Here is a 24,298-nt window from a genome sequence, read left to right as displayed (position 1 = left end):
CCATGAGCCACGAATTGCAAGGGACAAACTCATCTCTGCCACCTACGGCTGCTGCACAGCTCGGAAAGTTTTGCTTAGTTATTGAGAAAGCAGTCTCCTGATGGACTGCTCGCTTCTGAAACACAAAGCTAAGAGAATTATATATGGTGACGAGGAGCCAGGTCTCCATCGGTTCCAGTGCTACCAAGCTAGAGAATAGGCAAACACATCAAACTGGAAATACAATTAAAACGTGTTTGGCATTAAGCCAACACAAAGCAGCACAGGGCACACTGCCCTGCACCAGTTTATCATTAATTGTGCTAAAAGAGGTTGGCTCAGGAACATCCCCCTTCTTGGGAGGCAGGGGACCCTCACTTAAATTTTCAGGTAGGTGCCACAGACAGACGTACAGACAGACATATAGTGCTGACTAGAGGTAGTTCAGAGCTGTCAGTTATTCCATCTCTTGTCTTGGCCATGCCCTAGTCACTCCATGAAAGCTTTCCTCCAGAGAATAACCACATACACGTCTTGCAATGTGTGCTTTCAGAAGGGGCGATATGGCACTATACAGTGGCTTACTTCAAAAATGGAAAAGTACGTTTAACTCAGGTCTGTCTAAAACAGCATGTGAAATAAGAGTCAGTCTCGTTCCAAATCTGAATAACTAGATATAATTTATTCTTGGAACCAACACACCTCACAGGCAGTCACTACTTTTTCACTAGTGGCCAAAACATAGTTATTAACTGGACACTGCATAACTTGTCCTCAAAAGGACAGACGAGTTGCAAGTGATATGGTGGACACCCACATCCACACACAGGCACTAAGTAAGGAGCTCCATCCTGCCCAGTGCTGATCACCTCCTTCCCCGGCCAGGTCCACCCCCCTCCCAAGTGTGGCTCACGGGACAGGTCGCTCATTAAGAGCACACATGAGTTGCAGCATCAGTGCCGAGTGACCTGGGTCCTCCAGGGCCACACATGAACTTCTCTAATGAACTAAGTAAGCAAGGCTCTCTTAACAGCTCCAAAGCACCTTTTTCATAAATCAATCATAGAAGAACTTAAAGACATGTAGGTAGGGTTTTAAGGACCAAAGCTAAGCCTCCTTTGCAGCGGCAGTTCTTAACATAACAGATTGAGACTGTTCTTCCACATTTTTCCTTCCTGAACTAGAACAACCAAAGATTAAACTCAAAGAAAGAAAGATCATTAAAAAGCAAGAGCTGTCAGAACAGGGCTAAATGTCAAGAACCACTGGTCTGGATTAGCAACAGTTAATCCAAAACATGGAAAAAACCCAAAAAGGCTTAGAGAATTTGATCTTGCAAGTTAAAAAAAAAATCTATATATACACATGGTTTACAAACCAAGCAAATTTATTCCAAGAATAGAAATGAAATATGGGTCACTTCTGGATTCTTAATCAAAATACTGCAGTATTCCTGTTGGCATACTTAATCTGGGATTCAGATTTATTTAGAACAAGTGATCAATCTGGACCCAAACAGAAAGCTTTTCCCATGCACAGTCCTGCAGGAAGCCGCATGGCGACACCTTTAACTTACATTCACCCAGTCTTCAGGCAGTAGATTTCATCATTAGAAAGGATGAGGGGGAAGATGCAGGATTAACGTAAACTACAGGTTTACTACAGAAGTAAGAGCCATTGAAAGATGGTAAAGATGTTTGAGATAACTGTCTCCCTTCATTTCCAGCGAAAAGATTGCTGAGTTTGTGCTGAATTTTTAACCAATTTGCACAGCATTGAATAAAAATATAGACAGGTGCAACTGAAGTGCAACGTGCCACAATGTACAGAAGGGTTATTTCCTCCAAGGGCCTCTGCCTGCACATTCAAGAGGCTACAACAATTTAACGGCTTTCATTATTCCTGCACAATCTACCTCCCGCCCTACACCCCCTTGATAAAAATAAGACACCTGCTGAGCCTCCTTTCTCGACACATACTCCTTCCTGTCCTCAGCGACGGGAATTCACCGCTCACTCTTTTTGTCGGGGCAGGTACAAGCCTCACTGGTCTCCCTCCCAGTTCAACCCAGCCTGACTCCTTAGCCTCAGCTTAAGAACCAGCGAGGACAAACTTCTCAGTCAGAAGCCCAAATGATGATAAAATAATACACAAGAGGAGCTAAGAGAGTTAAAGTCACCTTTCAAAAGCATGACACATGGGGAAGGTGCAAAGCCACCACCTGACCTAACGGTGCGCCTTAGGAACTCTTATGTTCTGGCTGTAAATACACATACGGAAACTACCATCACTCTCGTTAGGGGCAAAATTGATTGCTTAGCACCTTCCACAGCTCCACAGGCTTCACGAATCCTTTGGGAACTTTCAACGACATAATGGGATACATCGAGAGGGACATTTCCTCAGAGGAAATGCACGTGCACCGCTAATGAAAGCAAATTAATTGGGCAAAGTATGTGTCCGTGTGGGAGAGGAATATTTTGCTTTCACTGCCACTGCTGAAGAATCTCATTCTCTTAGCAAGAATAGAGCTGCTTGCCACCCAGCCACCTCTTTTGGATGAAACTTTCTCAGCTTCAGTCTGAAAAGACCTCCTGCAGTCCCCTTCACACCACTACGACAGAGCCCCATTCAGAGCCCTCTCCCACAGCAACAGTATTTCTGGCGAGCAGTCAGTCATTTCTGATCACATTTTGCTGTCTTCTCAAATGTCAATTCAGTTTCCCCTTTTACCAAAAAAAAAAAAGAATAGCTTTACTTGCCTGAACGTCAAAGTCTGGAAGGAGGCGAGTGATGGCCTGTGAAGAGATTTTAAAGCATTAATGCAGGTAATTTTGGCAGCTACAGAAATCTGCGCTGGAACACATGTTCTAACCCACTGGTTCTGAGGCCGAGAGCTCTGTCCCATGCCTTCATTCAACGAAAGCTCTTTTGCTGAACGTCAAGATTCACCCAAGAGCTTTTACCTACTAATCTTCACGGAGAACATGAAAGCAGTAAAATACTATATTATAGACCAGCAAAATAAAGCACAAAAGCTGGTGCATCTTCAGTTATAGTTAAATTACTGGAAAACTCGGAGCAGTAAAACACTGAACGTCTCTCCATTGCTTATTGTAGCCATGGGACAGCCAACAGCCCACCTCAGTCCTGCCTAGGATGGAAAGCCGTTGTCCAAGCATGCGCTGAGCACTTGCAACTCAGTTAAGCGATCATCACCAGGATTTGGTTACACAGTGTGGAAGATGGGAAGGGTTTTATCCTAGCCAAAATTAGGCCTTATTATGTTTGGGAGGTTGTCTGGACACGGAGAGGTCCGTTCCAACCTGTGACCAGCCATTGCTATTACTGACAAGCTCCTACGCCTGTCGAGGATCTCCAGCAGAGAACGAGTTAGGTGACATCCTCCCCACCTCCCATAGTCTAAGAGGCTTGTAACTTCAAAGGAGGAAGTGTCTTAGAGTCACCTCCTTTTATTAAAAGACAAGGAAGAAGTCACACTCGTATTTCACTGGAGGGCTGAAAACAGAGGGAAGAGCACTTTTTACACTGCAGAGTATGACAGAGAAGCCAAATCTTGAAAAAAGTATTGAGATAAAAAGCAAAGCTTAGGATGCTGTCAAGGAGGTCACTCAGTCCCAGAAGCCCAGGGAAATTAAGGACAGAAGATGTCAGAAGCAATACAGCTGCTGTCTTGGGCAATATTGTCTCAAATGGTGGACCTCAAAGCATTGCAGTCCAACCCATACTTATGAGAGGACTCTAGAGCTGTGATCTTTAGGCAATTAGGCAGTCTTGTACACACAAACAAGTAGCTAAAGAGCTGACTGAGCTTGTGGAAGTCATTTTACACAGTCTTAGCTTTAGGCAATATGCTGGGTTTTAATCTTACTATACTGTTGGTCTCACGACCTTTTAAACATAGCTAGTTGCATACACTGTTGTTCCAGTGGGGTCTAGAGTTGAAAGGAATAAGCATACGTGGCATCTGTATAGACAGCATATGAAATAAGGCTCATCGCTGTTTGGGAACGAAGACTCAGCTGTAGAAGAAACCTAAGCACGACAAGCCAGAGCGCATCACCCACCAACACCAGCTCACTGTTAACCTGAGAACATGCTGAGTGTCCTTCAGGGCAATCTTCTCCACTTTCTCAAAATACATAAGTAACTTCCTTCATCTGTGTTAAGAATGGCCACAGAAGAAATCAAACTCTGTGCTAGTTTCCCCACGTAGACAAAACTTAAGGTAACATCATGAATAAAAGCATATATGATTCTTTGTCAAGATTCCAACTTTTGATCTACATGCTGTAGAAACCCAGGGAGTTAATCAGTGTTTTAAGATATTTCTGAACTTTGAAGCAAAGGCATTTCAGTACCCATAGGACTTCTGCTTAGTATCTCCTTTGCTTTGCTACTACTGAACAATATTGGCATTAAAAAGGGATCTTAGTTTCTGAAAAGTTTCAGTGCTGCATTCACTGGTATCCAAACAAGCTCAGCTTTCATGCAATGTCCTTGGCAAAGGAGCTGTGTTTAAAGTTTCTCTAGCCATTTCACTGCAGTCACAAGTGGAAACGATTTTCTGAAGTGTTTACGCAAAAGAGGTAGGGAATAAAAAAGAAAGTAGCAGATAGAGCAATGAATAGTTCTAGTGTAGAAAACCAGAAAAAAACCCAACACATTTAAATACATCATTGTCAAGAATTACAATCATTGGGAACAAAAGAAAAATCTTCATTTTGATTCAAGAAAAAAAGCTGAGAGGTTCCTTCACGTATTACTGTGAATTATTTGCCAGGAACGCACCAAAGCACAGAGTATTGCTACCACCAAAGAGTCAGCCAGCCACTGAACCCAGATGCTGTGGGCAGATTTTTGAAGAAAATGGTGCAAAAACAAATGGAGAGAAGTACAACAAGGTTAAGCAAAAAAAAAATCTAGGATGTTTCTACACTGCAACCCCAGAGGAAAGGCTGCGGCTTGCGCACACCCAGCCGGTTGCAGACCTGGTAGCAGTCTGACTGTAACTCCTAGCTCAGTGCAGTCAGAGGGGACCAGATGGGGCACAGCCGCACCTCCGGGCTCAGATGTGCCCAAAGGAGAAGTAAAGGCTCTCTCTGTGCCTCCTTGAAAGGCAGCCGACAGAGCAAAGTTTGTATCTTTACATTGAGAAGTCTATAGGTATAGATGGATGTACATGAGATCGCCCAATTGGCATCATTCAAAATTGCTAAAGACACCCAGAGCTGTTGTTATTCAGAAAAGAAAAAATGTCACCACCAAATTAGCACTAGAGAAGAGTAAAACCAAAGACCAAGAAAGAGCAAATAATTAAGGCTCAGTTTTGCATTATTTAGAAAAAAACCCCACTCTTATTCCATCTCCAGTTTCTCCTACTTGTTTCTTCCATACGGTATGTTAGAACTAACCTAAGAACACATCTGCAGTTCCAACAGCAGCCCTGAAGTAAAACACATAAGCTCTAGAAAGCTTCAAAATAATTACCTCCTCCTTCTCCACCAGAGGTTTCACCTCGGCAAGGTGAGCATCCTGGAACTCTGTTGACATGGTCAGTAGCTGGTATCTGCAAAGATGAAAGAAGACTTGTTCTCAGCTTGCATCAAAGATTAAATACGGGAACAAATAAAGATCCTGCTCCACCCAACCCCGCCACCAATGACCCACTGTCTCAGGTTATAGTTTAAAAGACCTTTGCAAGAAGGTTATGAATCTCTTGTAAAATGCCTCCCTGCTTTATTTATATACACACTCCTGCACAATACGAGATTAAAGAAATATTAAGGCTGCAAGATCAAACAAAAGTTTGGCAGCTTCAGGGGAATGCTGAAGGAAACAGGGCAGGGACCAGTACAGAGAGTCATGGAAATTGTCATTTCACAGGTGAAAGGAGGCACAGCCAAGTCTGCACAACCACCTTCTGAAATTAGCTTGAATACTTATCTCTGAACTTTTTTTTTCTTCTTTTTTTTCTTTCTTTTTTTTTTTTTGATGCAGGCTCCTTCTCCATCCCCCAGATCTTTACTATAAGAAAACTGAACTGGACGCTCATTAGCATCATTTTTCTCTCAGATCGATGTGCTCCATTCTCTGGGACAAAAACACCTTCCTTGATCTGCACAAGCAACAGTACCAAGTAAAACAGATACTTCTTTAAGCGGACACCGAGAAGGAGCGCGCAATAATGCTATTTTCAAAACTGCCAAAGTAAGGAACGAGATTTCTGTATCCTGCTCTAGGAGAGGACCAGCATGGCGATACCCATGTTTTCCGCCCTCGTCTGCGGGAACCTTAACCGGGAACACGGGTACGGCCGAACCCTGAAGAGGGGAGTGCCGAGGCAGCCGGAGCAGCGGGCTGTGCTGCAGGGGCAGGACGCCTTCTGCACTCGGACCAACAGGCATCTCGGTTCAGCCACCGAATCAGTTCAAACTGGGAGTTAAAAAGAAGAACGGCATGTTTGCATTCTCTTGCCACAGATAAGGTGCCAGAGGCAGAGGGCTGATCCCTGCGAAGTTCTAATGAATGACCAGAAACAGTTCTCAAAAGAGATACCAGAACTTGTTTTAACAGCAAGACGACAAACACAAAAGTCAAAGTATGTTTGTTATATATTCTCTGGCCTGCTGGAGAAATGCATGTCATGTGGGTTTTGGGCATCTTTGGACAAAATTGGATATGTATTAACTACACAATTATAAAACAAGTCAATTATTTATTTTTTAAGAAAAGTTTAGAACTGTCTCAAGTGAAGCATATGCGTAAGTGTACTCAAAGCAACCCAAAAGGCTGAAACACATTTAGGAATTATTGACTAAGCGTAACTGCAAACATTTTAATTATTAACAATTTTCCTGAAGACAAGCATAAAACTACAGAACAAAATTTAAATTGATTCTTTAAACCACGATTTCCCACCTCCTGACTTATATCTGATTTAAGCCAATCAACCCTGTCTACATAAATGACCCGGTGCCCAAGGGGCTGTGAAGCCCACAGGAGTATCCAGGAGCCGGCAGTGGCAGCAGCATCATTTTTACTCTGCCCCATGGGATAACTTGATGCACTTTTCCCTGGGCAAAGATGCTCTAGTGAGAAAGTTTGCAAGACGCCTGGATGCTGCAGGAAGCTATGGAGTGGCACACACAGATTAAGAAAGTTAACGCTGAAAAAACGCTGGTGTCCATGCACATGCAAACAGCTTCAGATTTAAGGAACCCTGCTTGCTAGCTATGCAATTGGGTGGATTTTTGGTAAAAAATTATAGAGGGGATTTTAAGCTTAGAGAAATGCTTCATGAATATTTAACCCCATCACTTGAGGCATGGGGACAGGAACAACATTGACTCCATTGCCAGTAATTTGTAATCCAAATTTACAAGAAGGCACCAGAGATGATACTTAAATGGTCAGAAGAGTCATGACAGAGTTAATTCCCCAGCAGTCACTCTGTTTCACCCTTTTCCTCCAGGTTTTCCAGTACATTTTGCCCATTACAGATTTTAATCATAAAGAACAAGAAAAAAACAAGTTTGCCAAAATTTCAAGCAACTGCAAGTGACATTTTAGAAATAGTGTTACATATTTTTGTAATTACGGCCATCTATGTAATCTGCCATTCTACACAGTGAGCAATTGTGCATGGCAGAGAGGGAAAATACATGCTGCTGCAATATTTGGAGGTCGAAAATATTTACATGCAATTGCACCTAACTCAAAGAACTTTTTTTTTTTTTGCAATTTAGCAAATTCTGTTAAGACAGAAATAGCACTTTAATGTTGCACCTAATTCTGCAATAGGGGCTAGAAGTGCAAGAAATTTTGCCATGCTTTGCCTATAGGGGAGGAAAGTAAGAAGCCAGGTCCCCTGCAGTTTTCCAGTAAGCAGCAGCTCGGGGAACAAAGCCACAGCTAGTGTTTGTGGAAGAAAGTTGTTTACACGGGATAGTTTCAGATTTTCAGGGACTCGGAGCATTGACTACAAATGACCAAAAAAACTGTGCCAAAAAGAACAAGATGGATGCCTTTTATAGCCTTAAAAAACAATCCTGTTTTCATACTAGTTCAAAGTTGTTGTTCTATGTTTCCGAAAGAACCAGCACTAGGAAGTGCTGACCAGCAGATTACGGGACTGCCATCAAGTCTGCTGAACAAAAGCCCAACGTGTACCAAGTTCTCGTTTTTGGAAAGATACCAGATCCTGGAGCCACATAATGTTCTCAGATCAGGCATTTCCAAGCTCCGGGTTTTCCTTCTCTGCATCAGGAATACCTGAAACATTCCCACCAAGAAACAACCTTGTGATAAGGCAGCACAACAATATTTGTTAATGAGAGCTATCTGACAGCACTGTGAAAACCATCTTATTTTCCAAAGAGAAAGATGCTGGGGAAATGGTTTTGTACCACCCATGTTCAGCACAAATTTTATAATCTCCAAATAGGTGCTTTGTGACAGGGCAGCTCGAAGCTAATGTAACTGCGTAACTCCCCCAAAGAGATAACCGTACAAGCATTCCTTTATACACATTTCAAGCACTTGCCTCACAGAAGTCTTCAAAAGACAAAGTTCATTTATATCTGCAAGCAGTAGTGTAAAGTTGCCAACTTGGAGAAAAACAACTTTTTTTCACTCCACTTGGCCAATTCCACCCGCTAAGACATCCCAAGTTCTCCTCTGCAGGACAAGCCACCTCCACCCAGCAGCCACCCACCACCCTGCACCCAGATACTTGTTACAATTGCTGCTCAGAGGATTAAGTTTTAAAACAACCATACTTCTGACTACAAAAAAAAAAAGGTTTAAGGCACCTTTGCAGCTGGCAAAGTGCTTTAAAGCTGATCCCATATGCACCTTTACCAACTAGCAGGAAAGGCAGCGGACCAGTCCCTAGGAAGCAAGGGGGGTGCAGGGAGGGGTGAAGTCAGCTGTGCAATACTGTGTTCACTAATTTCATTCAAAGAAGCTTTTCTGTACCCATTCCAGCCCAAACCCACTGCTCCAAAACCGCCGCAGCAAGTGTCATAACCAAGGCTAGTAGCTCAGGAATCATTTTACTGAGCCCGATTATTTTGCTCTTAAAAGTTCAGAGCATCATCGTTGGAGGGACAGTCATCACTGGGGCCGTGTTTTGGCAGCAGGGGACACCGGACGGATGGGCAGCACACAACAGTATGCAAAGCAGCTAAGAAGCCACACATCGGGCCATTCATCCTTGGCCACCAGCAATGTTGCAATCATAAGTACCAAACATTAGGTAATCCTAATATACGTGACCAAATTCATTCCAAGCGCAGAAGTGAAACAAGTTCAAAGATCCCTCCTTTCAAACGTTATCCTGCCGAAGACACACGCATATGGCTCTCCGAGTTTGTGCCTCGGGGTGCATCATCCATGAAGGGCTGGGGGAACTGCTACCAGCACCGCAGGATTTACCTCTGCCCTCACACCCAACTGTTTTTTATTTACATGCTGTCACGGAAAACAAAGAACAGGAAAAGACTCCTGCCTGAGCATTTCATAAAGGCGGCAATTTCCTCAAAACAGCTTGTTTAACCACTGGCAGCAGAGATTATTCTCCTTTTGAGTACTGACATACAGAAGGGTAACCTCACCAGAGCAGCCTGATGGCATTTCCATCTTTGCAAGTGAGGACGCAGGAGGGACAGCAATCACTTTACACATGGGATTAAATACTTATGAGCATCTAATGACAAGGAGAGGAGGGAGAAGGCCGTGGGCACAATTGGCCACGGCTCCCAAGCACTGCTGTTGCTCTCTTTGAAGAGGGACCACGCGAGACTTGGGCTCCGGGGTCACACGTGGGAGGTGTTTCCAAGCCAGCCACATCACTCTGCACTTTATCCCTCGAAAGCCACAAGTGTCCTCAGAGGTCAGGCACCAAAGTGGGTAGGAAGGACAGGGGTAGCAATTTGAGGCTTTGTGTATCTGCAGCAGCTCAAAGCACTATTAAAGCAGGGATGAGGCAAGGATGGAGAGAGCTAAGATGTCTCCAGAGCTCTGCAGAAGTTGATTAGCAAAGACCACCACCAGTTCCAGGTCAGAAAAATAACCAAGCAGCTCAGGCCTCTGACAGCGAAGCAAGGAAAGTTACTGTGATGCTCAAACAGCATTTGAGCCTTACATACGGTCAGGTAGACCTCTTCCAGTCATTAACAGTAAATGCTGTAAACTAGTCTGACTGGCCCTAAAATAAAAAATGATGGTTACTGTAAACTGGAGAGCAGCTTGAAAAAACTTGTCTCCTCTAAACAGAGACAAGTGGACATCAGTTAATAGCACTCATGTATGGTTATGGTCCACAATGAACACTCTCATTAAGTGCAGTTTACATTTCAGATATTTTATAATAAACTTGACAAATCTAATCTTCCTGTTCGTGATTCATTTGAAAGTTACTCATTTTGCAAGCATCCAAACCAGTTCATGCATAAGCATCTGCCTACTCCATGCCCTGTTTAAGCTACTCTTTGTTACAGGCACTGGTGTCACGAGGTCCTTTGTGTACTGGGTTAGTGATTTTCTCTGACATAGTTTCACACAATAAATCAAGACAGAGGTTTTAATAGAAGTTCCTCCCCTTTTTAAAAAAAAAAAACACAGATGACTTTTGACAGTTAAGTAGCATCTGACTAAACAGTTTGAGCAGCAAGTGTCAAAAGCTGAAGACACTCAACTGCTTGGGACTCTCTGGGTTTCCTTCAACTCTGGTTATACGTGACTATCTCAATGTGCAACTAAAAGTTAATAACCTGACACAAAGGAAGCTCAGAAGCATAACCCTTAAATAACCTAAAGTTTCAAATCAGAAAAGGTCAGGAACCAAAGCATTAAATGAAATAATATCAGGGAACTGAAACAGCTATGCTGCCTGGTGGCCTCTGATTCAGACGTCCCGTGAATCGCCATCACCCAGCCCTCTCCAAGCACAGCTCACTGCCGATACTCCATTTAATTATTTTGTTTGTTTCTAACCAATTTGCTTTTATTTCCTTTCAACCTCCTTTGTGAGCTACTCCACCAGCATGCTTTAGTGAAGGCTCTAGTTGAAAATAAGAGCTCAGGCTGGCATCCAGGAAAAAAAAAAGTGGGTTTTTAGGAGCATAATGTAGCATACCAGTGATTTTCAAAGCCAAAAACCAAGAAGGGCTTAAAATTTTAGCCATTCTTAAGTTTAGACTTACATGCTGATAAATCTGATCAGAAAACCGAAACATTTTAGCCAAGACCTTGAGCCCTGTGCCAAGTAACAGCCGGGCGAAGCCGCACGCAGATGACCGCGAGGACGGAGCCAGCGGCCGATCCCAGCCAGCTCCCAGGAGCAAGGCGCAGGTGCGGGTCCGCAGCATCTCCCGCAGCTTGCCCTTGGCTTTGGCATACCCGTGCGGTTAGAAAGACAAGACCTCCAGGCTCATCTCCAGTCCTTTTCTTCTGGCTGTTTTTCGCTTGTCCGACTGGCGCCGGTGCCTGTACGGGCACAGAGCTGTTCAGCTGCAATCGCTCTGGGACCGGTTACAGCCTTTAAACTGCCAGTTCCTCAGACCAGGGACTGGTTACAGCCTTTAAACTGCCAGTTCCTCAGACCAGGGACTGGTTACTCTTCACACACACGATATGCTCTGGCAGCTGCACGTCGATAGTAGCATCAAAACAAAGTGAGCTGGATGCAACCCTTCTGTCTACTCCGCAGATGTTGAGCAAGAAAACTGTTGCAACACAGTTTGCACAATCCTCTTGCTGTGGGATGCAATGAGGAATGTTCCTTGGAAAGCTCAGGGTCCTCCCATGCTTCATGAGAGCAGAAACTGGCTGTGGAAAGGGTTGGTGTGCTAGCCAAAGGACATGCCTGCAGTCCCCACCTCCCCTATGCTGGACGCCCCTGTCGTTGTGTCCTCCCCCGCCCCCAATATAACAAGCAGCTATTCTATTCCTAGCGGCAGGGAAATGGAGAGCTTGCAATGTCTTCAGTTTTTTTCCTGTTGTAGCAATCCCTAATACTACCTACGCTATAATATGACAACTCCATGAGGGACAGATTACAAACCCTAATGAAGTTCTGAAATTCAGGTGTCTTTAGCATCTGGCACCTGAAACTGCTTCTGGTCATAACCACTTTTCACAGAGGTATCTCCAATAATGTGAAGTTTCTCTAAAGAGATTAAAAATACTAGTGATTCCCAGGACTTTTTAGCTACAAAGACTGCTGTCATCCCAACCTACCTCCTCAAGCGCCACCGCTCGTGGCCGACGTGGCTGCAAACAGTCCTTGCAGAGCACGATGGCACAGGGTGGAGGTAGGGGAACCCGGGGCTTTCGTAAGAAACCCGACATCTGAGTGGCAGCCTAAGTTTATTTGGAAACACATGATGCCAATATTGTCCGTTGGCTTTAAACGACTCAGGCTGTGGGTGTCAGCACCAGGGGTGGAAAAAGTGAAGAGCAATCAGCTGCCTTCCCAGGCTTCGGTTTTTTATCCCACCAAGCCAGCCTGTCTCCTTCCTCTGCCCCAGCACCCTCCTAGCATCCTCCCAACATCCCTCTCTGCATCCTCCTTCAGCTGACTGCAAACATAAAGGTCTTAAGCAGAGATTAAAGGCGATGCGTTGGTACAGATCCCGACACCCGCCTTGCACCTGGCTATTGGGGGCAGATTAAAAAACGAATACTGCAAAGATGCACTGAGCATTTCATAACATGGCATAGATGGTTTCTGCCACGACGACTGCAGTCTAAACAGACAAGAAACAAGCTATTGTTCCTGCAGCTCACCAGTGTCAGGCCATGCTCCCCACCCCCTCCTGTTCTCAATCTGCCATGCTTTAATAGTTCATAGCTTCTGCCCAGCTGCAACTGCTTCAAAAAGTGGGTGGTTCTGTGCAAGTTAGAGGCAAAAACGTACTGAGATTATTCCAGAAGGGACAGGCTTGTGGTATACTCAGAGAGGAGGAATGTTATCGGGTTCTCTAGGTTGCACCCTTGTAAAAAGTGGTTTCTTTTTATATGTTTTGCATGTTGATGTTGCAAAGATGAGTACTTAACAAAACATCACAGCTAAGGTTGATGATGTATCTTAATTTACATTTATTCATTAGGTCGTACTATATGGGTTACAACTTCTGAGTACATATACAACTTGTTCTACCACCTATTAAAATTGCTTGCTCGTTGCTGTTACAAGTTCTCTTTATGATCCTTGCCAAAATGTCTGGGCTGAAGTTTTCCATGACAAGTGTCAGAGTTTTTGTTTGGTTTTGAGGAGGAAAGTATAATTTATGGATATTATTTTGTTCCTGTGAGCTCCCACTCCTCTTTTCCAGTATGAACTTCAGCATTCTAGATCTTAATCTGGAATCAAATGTTGCACAAATGGCCATTGTGTTACAGACACATCTTTCATTCTTCACAGGAAAGTCCCATTATAAAATTACCCAAATTTAAGCATTTGCACATGTTGAACTACACAGGACTAGATTTGCCTGCAAGCCTCAGCACCTAGAGATACAATATGATCTTCCTCAGGGCTAAGCACGCTCCTGCCTGTATCACAACAGATGGGACTGGTGAGGGAGTGTCTAACTCAGCACCATCCAGTGCCAGAATACTCCCTGTTTCTCAAAATAAGGCCTTCAAAATCCTTCAAAGTGGGCAAAAAGCAATTCTTCATCCTCAGCTGATTTTTTTTCAAAAAACCTTACCCATCCATGCTCCAGGTTAGCATCTATTACATCAGGCAAAGAACTTAGTCATCACTTTCCAAGCTTTGTTTACAAGAGGGGTTGGAGTTATGCATGTCCAAGTTTTTATTTAAGATTGGGATTTTATGCACAACTTCATAAAATTCAGTATGTTTCACATTAAAAAATTGCAATGTTCTTAAATTGTATCATCTAGGAAAAAAATAGTATTTTGAATTTGCCAAAATATAAAGGGTCATCATAAAACTCTGCAATGCCTCTCTTTCATAGGACAGTCACATAACCCAGTACGTCGCAACTTTGTCCAAGGACACAAATGCATCTTAAAATTTAGCAGGGATATGTTACATACAATAGATACAAAATATGTTTAGAGCACTCTAGAAGTATAGCAGTAGGAAAATGACATCATTAGTTTGACAAGGTGCACACGAGCTTCCTGAAGGAAGCAAATGAAAAACCCACAGCAAGAGCAATCCTTCCTTCCTCTAACAGTGCATTTCCCGTCTGGATGTCTGCTTACTGTGTTCACAAATAAAGGTTCCTTTAAAAGTTGCATTCTACTTTGCTGATTACTTTCCTATTTCACCTTATGTCTACCAATAAACACACACATATATAAATAAAATATGTTACCACTGCTTTGAACACCAGTGCCTCCACCTACAGAGTCTTCGTCAGGGGCATTAAAGATTAAGATCGTAGCACTTAGTTTTTGCTTCCTAAAAAAGTCAGAATTTCTTAAAGAAGTCAAGTTGGAAGAGTGGTGAAATGGCAAGGACAGAAAAAAACAACACACATATAAAAAACCAAAGGGATGGTTGAAAGCACATGGAAAGACTTGTTTTACAGTCAGTGAGGTTTTCATGCTGCACTAGCTCCTAAGGTTTGCTCTTTCCATTAATTTTTGTATCATCCGTACAGTACTAGCAGACTGGCTTTACACATCCATGGTAGAAAAGAAGCTAAAAGAGGTATACTTTTGAAGCTATACTTAGTTCAGACAGGAAGCAGCCAGTTAAAGGCTTGGAAAAGTAGTCAATATCCAGTTTTAAAAACAGGGCTTGAAAAGGAAGATCTGCATTGACCAACTTCCAGCTATAAAGAGAAAAAAACCTGACTGACAGATGAAAAAGATATATTAAAATTGTGACAATTAACTGAAAGGAAGTAGCACAAAACCCAAAAGAAACATAGGAAACGTGATCAGCCACACAAAACAAGACCAGCAAAATTGACATACATCCTGCTTCGTACAAACAGATACAGCCGTGGAAAATTTCATCAGCAGGGGCCGTCCAGCTGTGCATCAGCAAGCACGCTGCGGAGCACCTCTGCATGGCGAACACCCCATTTGACGGCAAACCGCTGGGCATTGTCCAAAGACAACACTCTCCTGCCAGTTGGGAAACAAAACAGGCCCGATCCTGCAGCAGCCCTTAGTTAAAAGTAAAACTAAACTCCTCTCCCTCATCGTCCGACATAGGAGCTTGCACATTCCAGTCCGAAACTTGGATAATTGCAGGCTTTACTCTCCGAACACTTGCTGGATTAAAATGGCGAATAACGGTACTGATTCTCAGGGACGCTCAGTATTGAGTTTAATTATGTCATAATAAGACTTTAACGATACATGATCACGTATCCAGGAGAAGTTCTGAATGGTTCCTGACTGCTGCTCCATCTCCGCAGCCAAGGGGAATTAACAACAGGGATTACCTCCCGCTGACTGGCCCCGCTGAAGTTACCCAGGGCTCTGGAAGTGACACAGATAGGGAAAAAACCCACCAGCATCTGAGAGAAACAGCGAGTTCAATAGCCATTATATTCATAGCCATTGATTTCCAAGAGGCCTAACCCAGATTTTAGTCATCCGTAGCGACACAAAACCCGAAATCGGGCTTGCCTTACTCTCAGGCTTTTAAACAGTTTCAGAGTATTTCCCCATGACTTTCTAGAAAGTAATTTAATTGCAACTTTTGGGGACAGAGCTTTTGACGGATGGCAGAGGGGTAACTATGGCTTCCCTGACCTGCTGGCAGGTGGAGATCCACCGCCCACGCAACAGTCCAGGAAAGCTCTTCACCCAGAAGGCACATTAAGTAAACTTACAAATTTACACCTAAAAGCTGAAGGGCAGTCTACACTCAATACCATTTATTTAGCGAAAGAGTGACAGGACCAAGTGGGTTCTTCCGTACTTCTGCCTGAGATTTCTGGGTGCTGCAACACAACGTGGAAGTTCAGTATCAACAAAGTGTCAGCTGGAAGTCGTGCTTGGTCTCAAGACCCAGCATTTCATCACCACTAACATCAAGCAGCTGCATCTCCTGGGTTTCAGAGGAGTTTCCTTTCAAGTGGTCAAACCAGAGCAACCAGAGAAAGTCACTCTTGCTGCATACTGCTGGGACTGAACCGATTCAGGCTGTTGGTTTCCCTGGCTGTGCTCTCCCTCAACAGCAAACAGGCTTTTGCTGCCTTCGGCTTCCAGCTTTACGCATGATGTAAACATTGCTGATCCACCACAGTTAGAATTCGTATTATTTTTGAGAGTGTCACAGTTTCTAGTTGTCTTCATTCTGAAGAGCTTCAAGCCAGTTTCACCCCTTCTGTATCTTTTCTTTCACTCTTTGTCTATTTTGAGACAATAAAAGCAGGAAATGTCTCATTACATATATACTCCACGTTTTGTGCAACAGATTCTCAGGCTCTAATGAGGTTAAGTGGAAAAACAGTATTTTCTATGGGAAGTTAGAAGTTTGCCAAAATCCCTTAAGCTGGTCATGAGAAGATGTATGTTGCACTTCAGTCAAATTAATCACTTAGGTTTAAAAATCTGAATCAAAGAATTTTTCTCACAACAGTTCGCTGCTAATCCCACCTGAACTACAAGAGCAAATTACTCAACTGCCTTTAAATATTTTTAAGGACCAGACTGCTATGCCAAAGTGCTTCCCAAGGTGCACTGTGATCTCCCCATGTAACTGTCATAATGCAAAAAAGGAATATTCAAAGAGCAGAATATCTCCCACTGGACTAAAGAAAATTGGGAATCCTGCTGTTTTTACTGAGCATTCATACAATCTACCCAGATGATCTGTCACGGTTTTAGCATGCCTTTTTATTTTGGCAAGAACAAAGAAGCCATTGTGCAGGGGAGAAACAGAAAAACTTAGAGAGTCTGTTTTTTGGCGGTGCGGATGCCGGTTCCCAACACAGGCAGGCGCATGGGGCCGTGCTCCCTCAGCAGTGGGTGTAACTTCTTTGGCTACTGCCAAATTCTGTGGACACCTGACACTTTGACATCTCTGTCCTGCTGTCACCTTGGGTAGAAGGGCCAATGAACGGAGGGAATCAGTACACAAACCCTTTTTCCTAAGGGAAACAAATGAAAACCCCAGCTTGTCAAGACCTTCTAGACCCCTCTCCCCCAGCCTGGTTTGAGGCCAGCCACTTTTGCAGAGTGCCCGTTCTCAAGGGGATGAGTTCATCTCTCAGTTCGCTGATTGCAGAAATTTTGATTCAAAGTTTTCAGAGTTGAAATCCAGCCCATTCAGGTATCTGCTTGCTGTGGTTTAACCCGGCAGGCAGCCAAGCACCACGCAGCCACTCGGTCACTCCCCTCACCTCCGGTGGGATGGGGGAGAGAATCAAAAAGAAGGTAAAATTTGTGGATTGAAATAAAGACAGTTTAATAGAACAGAAAAGCAAGGGAAAATAATAGTAACAATAATGATGATAGAATATACAAAATGAGTGATGCACAATGCAATGGCTCACCACCCACCAACCGATGTCCAGCCAGTCCCCGAGCAGCAATCGCTGCTTCCCAGACAACTCCCCCTAGTTTACATACTGAGCATGACGTCATATGGTATGGAATACCCCGTTGGCTCAGCTGTCCTGGCTATGCTCCCTCCCAGCTTCTTGTGCACCTGGCAGAGCATGGGAAGCTGAAAAGTCCTTGACCAGTGTAAACACTACTTAGCAACAACTGAAACATCCATGTGTTATCAACATTCTTCTCATCCTAAATCCAAAACACAGCATTATCCCAGCCAAAACCAGGACACTGCTGAATTGCAGTGCAAGGAACTCAGATTCAGAAGTTGCGGTCTCCAGTTCCCCAAACGGTTATGCCATGGCATCTGTTCAGTTATACTGAAAAATACTAGGTACAAAAACCATACACACCCGAAGTAGTCTCTTATTACTACATTAAAATCCGTTTCCATCGTATTGTCCATGTCAAAACACACACCAGTTCATCCTGAATACATCCATGCATTATTCTTCTTGAAGGGCACAGAGCTTACTAGTACTCAGGGGACTGTAAAAACCTTTAAGAAACACTATTTTTGCTGCACCTACTCCTGAATTTTACCATTTCACCCACAGTCATTAAATTCTTGCTGTGCACAGGACATTGTACAGCATTAGCTGCCTGCTGTTGACTAAGTACTTGTGATAAAAACGCAGTCATTCTATGTCAAACTACATTAGACTCTGGTTAAAAGAGCACAAAATTTTAAAAAACATGATCCCAGAGCCAAGCTCAAAGTGCACCAGTTTAATGCCACTGGCTGAAGTTTTGATATAAGTTAATGCCTGTAACAGCCAAGACTAAAACCAGCAAGGCAGGCTTCTCACATGTTTATCTGAAGCATTTGATAGCTCCTGTTTACAGGCTATTTCCATTGCTTGCCCTGAATGGTGAGTTTTTCAGCAGCTGTGTATCTTTGACACACAAAAAAAAAGTTGACAAAACGCCAGAAGAATTTAAAACAGTGCAACACCTTGCAAAGAGTCTGGACAGAAAGCTTCAGGTTGTCTTTAACCTCTTTTATGCCACTACAACTGCATTTTCTAGGTTCAAAATATAGTTCCTATTTAAACAGACAACTGAGGAGAAAAAAGTCCAAGTAACATAGTTGGTAAATACTTCTATCTGAAGCCTAAAGGGAGTCCTATTCTGCAGATGGGGTGCAAAATCAGGGACTGTGGTCTTCATAAAACAGTAGGTAAAACAGTGAGCAATGCCAGTTTGCAAGCGTTTCATAGGAAAACCATAACACAGTGGAAACCGTTAACCAAAGCATCCTCCCTAGCAGAAGTGAAATCACTTATTTCATCAGACCCAGTACGCGGCTGTGCCTCCACTGCGAACACTACCATGAAGTGCCCTGAACCTGAGCAATGCCTGGAAGCACGGACAGCAAACTGCGCCTATCATCACATACGAAGACAATAACGCCACTGAAACAACTGACTAGTAAAGGTGACGGACCAGTCAAGTCTGTCCTCTGCTCCAAATCCAACGCAGAGCTGAGCTGCGAGAGCAAAGACACACAAGCAACAAGCGCCAGCAGCCAACGGCTGCAGGAGAAGTATGTGCCTTCGTTTCACAGCTGTTTTCCAGCCCAGCCAAGTCCGCTGCTGCCAGGGGAGCCTGGACCGTGGCCGCAGCACCCAGCAGCTGCCCCCACCACCGAGAAGGGCCAGGGTACGGCTCGGGTGTCCCATCCGCTGCTCCCTCCCGCCAGCGCGGAACCACCACCCCGCTAAGAGCCACCCGCTCCTCCGCCGGCAGCCGGAAAAGCCCTGCTTGGGAGGACGGGGGGGGGAAGGGATTATTGATAAGAAAAAGGATCAGGGTGATGCAAGGATGCGCCCTCGAAGTGGCTGCGAGGCCCGCGGGAGCGGGTAGGTAGATGGATGGATAGGTAGGTGCACGGATAGATAGGTTGTTAGATGGATGGGTGGGTGGGTGGGTGGGTGGGTGGGTGGGTGGGTGGGTAAACCGAGGGACCCTCCCTTACCTGCTGCGGTACCGCTCTCCTTGCGCTGCCGCTGCGCTCCGACCGCTGCCCGCCTGCCGGCGAAGGGCGGATTTATAGCCCGCGCCCCGCCCGCCGGGCGGCGCTGCCCGCCGTCGCCGCCGCCACCGCCTCCCCGACGGGAGCACGGGGCGGGCCGCCACCCGTTCCGGGGCTCCGCCCGCCCATCCCAGCGCCCCAGGGCTCCCGGCGTCGCCCGCAGACGTTTGCGGCAGCTACACCCCGGATGCCTGTTCTGCATAGGGTCCCTAAATATCAGCGGGGAACCCCGGTGCACACCCGCAAGCCCGGGTCCCCCCTTTCTCCAGGCGCGCAGCCCAGCCGGGGAGAGGCTCTGACATCCCCGTTCCGGGCAAGCTTTGGGAGCAGTGAACGGCTGAGACCTGCCGCCCTGGTTCCCGAAGCGTTACTGTGCCGGGAAGAAGGGGTTTCACACAATTTGCTGAGGAGAGGCAAGTGTGTGCAGGGGGTTTGCCCAAGGACCGAAAGAGTAGCAGTCTCGGGAAAGGACTGCAACAGCGGGGTCCTGGCACAGGTGGTCAAAGCTGTGTGGACATATGTACTACTATATAAAAATAAGTCTGTTTACCAGATCCTGAATTGCAAAATCTTACATAGATTAACGTGACCACGAGGAAGGAACTCTGACTGCAGTAGAAACAAAATAATGCCTTCACGAATTTCTGATGAAGTTCAGAGGGTGCTGCAAGTGCTGTGTGAGTTTCCCAGCAAACAGCTCTTTGGCAAGAAGCGCAGCTAATCGTTTATTCCAAAAAGAGGCCCTAGCCTGCTGAGTAAAGAATATCTCTATATACACAGTTCTGCGTGTAGCCACCCGCTAAGGGGAGGTTAAACTGTGACAGCCTGAGCTGCTTTTTCTGTGGCTATTCTGTAAAGCACGCTTACCCCAAGCGTGTGATTTCACTTAACAGCCTCACTTTTATGGCAGGTTACTGTGACCCAAACTGATGAAATCCACAGCATGTTATACTCCCTGATGTAGTGGCCTGAAGAGGAAATCAGAAATTCCTGAAACTCTGTTAAACACTTTACCTCTGTTTTCTCAGCTATACAATAAACTTATTAAGTCCAGTCTATAAAAGCTCGCTGCTGTTCAAATGCACATCAGCTTCTCTCCTCCTAACCCAGCTTCTGCACCTGACTCGGAAAGTTCTGCCTTCGGAAAAAGGACCCTGGAAGTCTGGTTCCTTTTTCACTATGAAATGGTGGGAGACCACGTTGTGCAGCAATAACTCTGAAATATTGCTAAGTGTTCTATAAAGGAAATATCTTATCATGTTTTCTTACCTTTGATTAGTTAACGTCTGCAAGGATGAAAAGTATTTCTAAAACATGAGAGAAGCATTTATCATTCTAAGACACAGTGCCGCTGTGTGTGTGCTTTCTTTGTTTTTCTTATCATAAAAGATCTAACCTTTTTCATACACGTGTTAAACTGTGAGGCCAGGAAACCAATGAAACCATCACAAATAATTTAATTTGCAACTGAGCCTATTTTGAAGTCACATCTTCAAAACTATGTCATCAAATCCCTGGCTTGCTGTGTTTGTTATGGAAGATCTGTCTAGCTCGGTGGCTCCTAAAGTTATGGAACAAGTGCAAATGCTAGAACAAGAAGATGGGCCTGACTAATTTTCCAAGGGATTAATCCTTCCTTCATCTGACCGTGAAACAAAATCCTAGCTCAGAGACATTCAGTCCTTCAGAAAATAGATCTGGGTCAGTGTCTGAACTGTGTGGTTTGGCCCATCCTCAAGCAGATTTTCAGTCCGCCGTGCTTGGCTGCTTTTTGGGGAAGGGGCTGAAAGCTCCAGAGATTCAAACAGAATTAACTGTTCCTTGTGCACTAAATGCAGACTTTTGCAGTAAAACCAAGTACTGAGTCTGGAACAGACTGGAGAACTGGAATGAAGTGTTTTCCTTTGCTTTGACCTTCACAGTTTGTTTGTTACTTAAATCACATGGAGTGTTGGATCCTCAAAAATGTTGGAGACAGGCAGGTAGAAGCCCCCAGGAGTCAGTAGCTGCTAGCCCACGTGAGTAGGAAAGCCTGGAAATGTGTGCATCCAAACTGAGCCATCACCAGCTCAAGCACTCTTCCCAGCTATTTTGCTAGTTATGCCTGAGAATAACATGGTGATTTACAGTGTCTTTTGAGGGTGATTGGTGGATTGCAAAAGAAAATTCCAAAAATCCAAGTTAGGAAGTATTTTACGATGTGAAGATGTAATTGCTGAAGTTTGTGCTCGAAGAGCCAAATCCTGCCATGTGCCAGAAAGGAGCACAGCTGAAAGCTTGGGGAACGTCATTCCTCTCTGCTTAAAAAAGTCTACTTAGAAGGCAGGTAGGGAAAACAGGAATTTCAAGGCTTAATTTGCCAGGGTGGCCTGCTGACAGTGCAACAGCCGCTGCCTCCTGAGCTTTCACGCTGTGCTGGGCTGCTCGGCTGCTCACACCGCATTCCCATGGGAGCTGAGTGGCTCCTGTACCAGTATCTGTACATGTACAGACGTGCGTCCTTTAGCAACCACTGTGCTAGGGAGACAAGTTGCCACCCACATGGGCCCACTGAAAAGCTAATGAGTGCTTCTACTACAAATATTATTTTATTTAATAGACCAGTTTTATGCAGCTGGCATGCACTTGTCCTTTTCCGAAGAGCACCTCTACGGGCAGTGGCTGCCCAGCCAGAGATGCCCATTCCTGTACCAGTGAACGGGCTGTTCAAACTAATCTCAAAGCACAGTCCCTCTCCAGTGCTGTCTATGGCTTTCACTTGAGATCGCAGCTTAGGTCTCCAAGATTTTTAAGAGTAAAGTAAACAAGTCCTTGATTTACTGTTTTATTTTGTTTTACTAAACTGGGTTATTGTAGGTATATGCACACACACAGACACATATGCACATACACACTATACTTCCATGCTAGAGAAGGACTAATCGTATGTGCTGAGCAGAAACCTGCCTATGTGTTCCAGTACCTGGCAGTAACAATATGTCAGCATTCAAATAGCACTTTAAAGCCATTAACTAATCAATGCTTACAAGGCTCCAGGGGAAAGGGTGGTGGTGCAAATGAAGAACCCCCAGACCAGAGACCTGATCCAAAGTCCCCTGAAGGGTAGCAATTCCATCTATTTCAATGCTATGGAAACAAATTTTAATTATGAAACTGTTCTTCTTTCCTTTGACATTATATTTCCTGCCATGCCAGCATTAACACAGGAAATTTCAGTGGTTGTGCTGCAGCAGCAAAGAAGGAAAATAAAGTAAGAGCACAGCATGATATTTTGCAAAAAATATTGTGCATTTCTTTACAAAGATCTCTGCACACTGTTTACATTTAAGCAGTGGTAATACTATTAGTCACTGCAAAAGTAACTGGGTGTTCCCTTGTTCTCACTAACAATACAGCAGGGATAATTTTGGATTAAGCTACATGTTTTATGAAAAATATACTTGATGTTTGCTGGTTCATGTCAAAAGAATTCCCTGTGTGACCCATCAAATATCACACCCCATCCACTGGGAATTTTACTCTACTACAGCCTTTTGTTGTTGCCTTTGGATTCCTTGATGATGCTGACATGTAGCCATACGGATCGGTTGTCCTTCCAAAAATTATCCAATGCAGCTTTGAACCAAGGGCACTGACCTCAATAAAAAATATAAATAAATAACACCACGGCTTGCAGATTCACATGCCCTTCTCAGAGATTTGCCTGATATTATTCATATCCCCACATAAGTACTTATTTCCAGTTTGGAAACTCTTTTTGGCAGGTTTAGCTGGTTCAGCAAAAGCATAGATGTGGGTTGAGTCATTTAGTTGGTCTTGCAATATGAACTTCCTGCCATTTGCAAAGGAAATAGATTTTTTAAAAATATTTCAGAAGACCAGGGTTTATCTGTAAATTCATTCGATGAATGGAGGGGATGGGTTTTTGTTTTGTTTTGTTTTGTTTTGCTTTGAATAGGTATGTCCCTTCAGGAGGTTTTTGGTGTAGCATTTTACCAAAGGAAATATTTTTGCAGGAAGTTTTGTTAATTGGGGTGGAATCTATGAACTAAATCCCCAGCAGGACTCAGCTGCCGAGTGACAGGGCTGCCCGGCCCCACGTTCGCCACTCAGGCTTTCAGTCCAATGCATGCAGACAACTAAGTGCCTAAGAATTGGGTTTCTGAGATGTCAACATGATGAGTGGTAAATATTAAAGCTAGCCAAGAGAAAAAGCCAAGAGAGACAAGGTCTAAAATAGATTTTATGTTTATTTCCACATAAGGTATTTGACTGAGTTCTCTCCAAGAGATGAATACCTATGGTCAGTCAGTGCCTTTTCTAGTACTGCCTCACAGTGCATAACACACGGATAGTGCAGGCATCGGCGGGACTCGGTTTCAGATACCATACTTAACTCAGTTGGGTTTGAGCAACACCTCTTCAGCTTACCAGGAAAAAGTCTTAACCACAGTCTACAGGGTGGATATATAGCCATTGCACACCATTTTGCTTGCAAATTCTCCTGTTGGAGCTATGCATTTTGTAAAAATAACAAAAATTCATCAAGCCAGACAAGAAAAAGGAAGAATTTGGTTCTGCAGTTCACAGATGTCATTGCGAAGGCGGGGAGATAGTTTCATATCCCTGCTACAGTTGGAAGGGGAATTGGGACTTAGAATCATAGAATCATAGAATCATAAAATCATAAAGGTTGGAAAAGAC

General features: G+C 44.2%; 1 protein-coding gene across 1 annotated transcript in view; it reads right to left on the bottom strand.

The window, feature by feature from the left end:
- Positions 1 to 19,580, bottom strand: part of NDRG1 (N-myc downstream regulated 1) — a 39,938-nt gene extending 20,358 nt beyond the window's left edge. The window contains exons 1-3 of the mRNA XM_075141126.1: positions 19,538 to 19,580; positions 5,491 to 5,569; positions 2,742 to 2,777 (exon numbers count right to left, since the gene is read on the bottom strand). Coding sequence (XP_074997227.1) covers positions 2,742 to 2,777; positions 5,491 to 5,553 — 99 coding nt within the window. The 5' untranslated portion in view covers positions 5,554 to 5,569; positions 19,538 to 19,580. The remainder of the gene's footprint in view (positions 1 to 2,741; positions 2,778 to 5,490; positions 5,570 to 19,537) is intronic.
- Between the last annotated feature and the right edge of the window lie 4,718 nt (positions 19,581 to 24,298).

Source organism: Calonectris borealis, chromosome 2 (assembly GCF_964195595.1).
Source record: "Calonectris borealis chromosome 2, bCalBor7.hap1.2, whole genome shotgun sequence".
NCBI lineage: Eukaryota > Metazoa > Chordata > Aves > Procellariiformes > Procellariidae > Calonectris > Calonectris borealis.
Note: the sequence above shows the minus strand (reverse complement) of the source record. Positions and strands in the feature narration are given on the sequence as shown.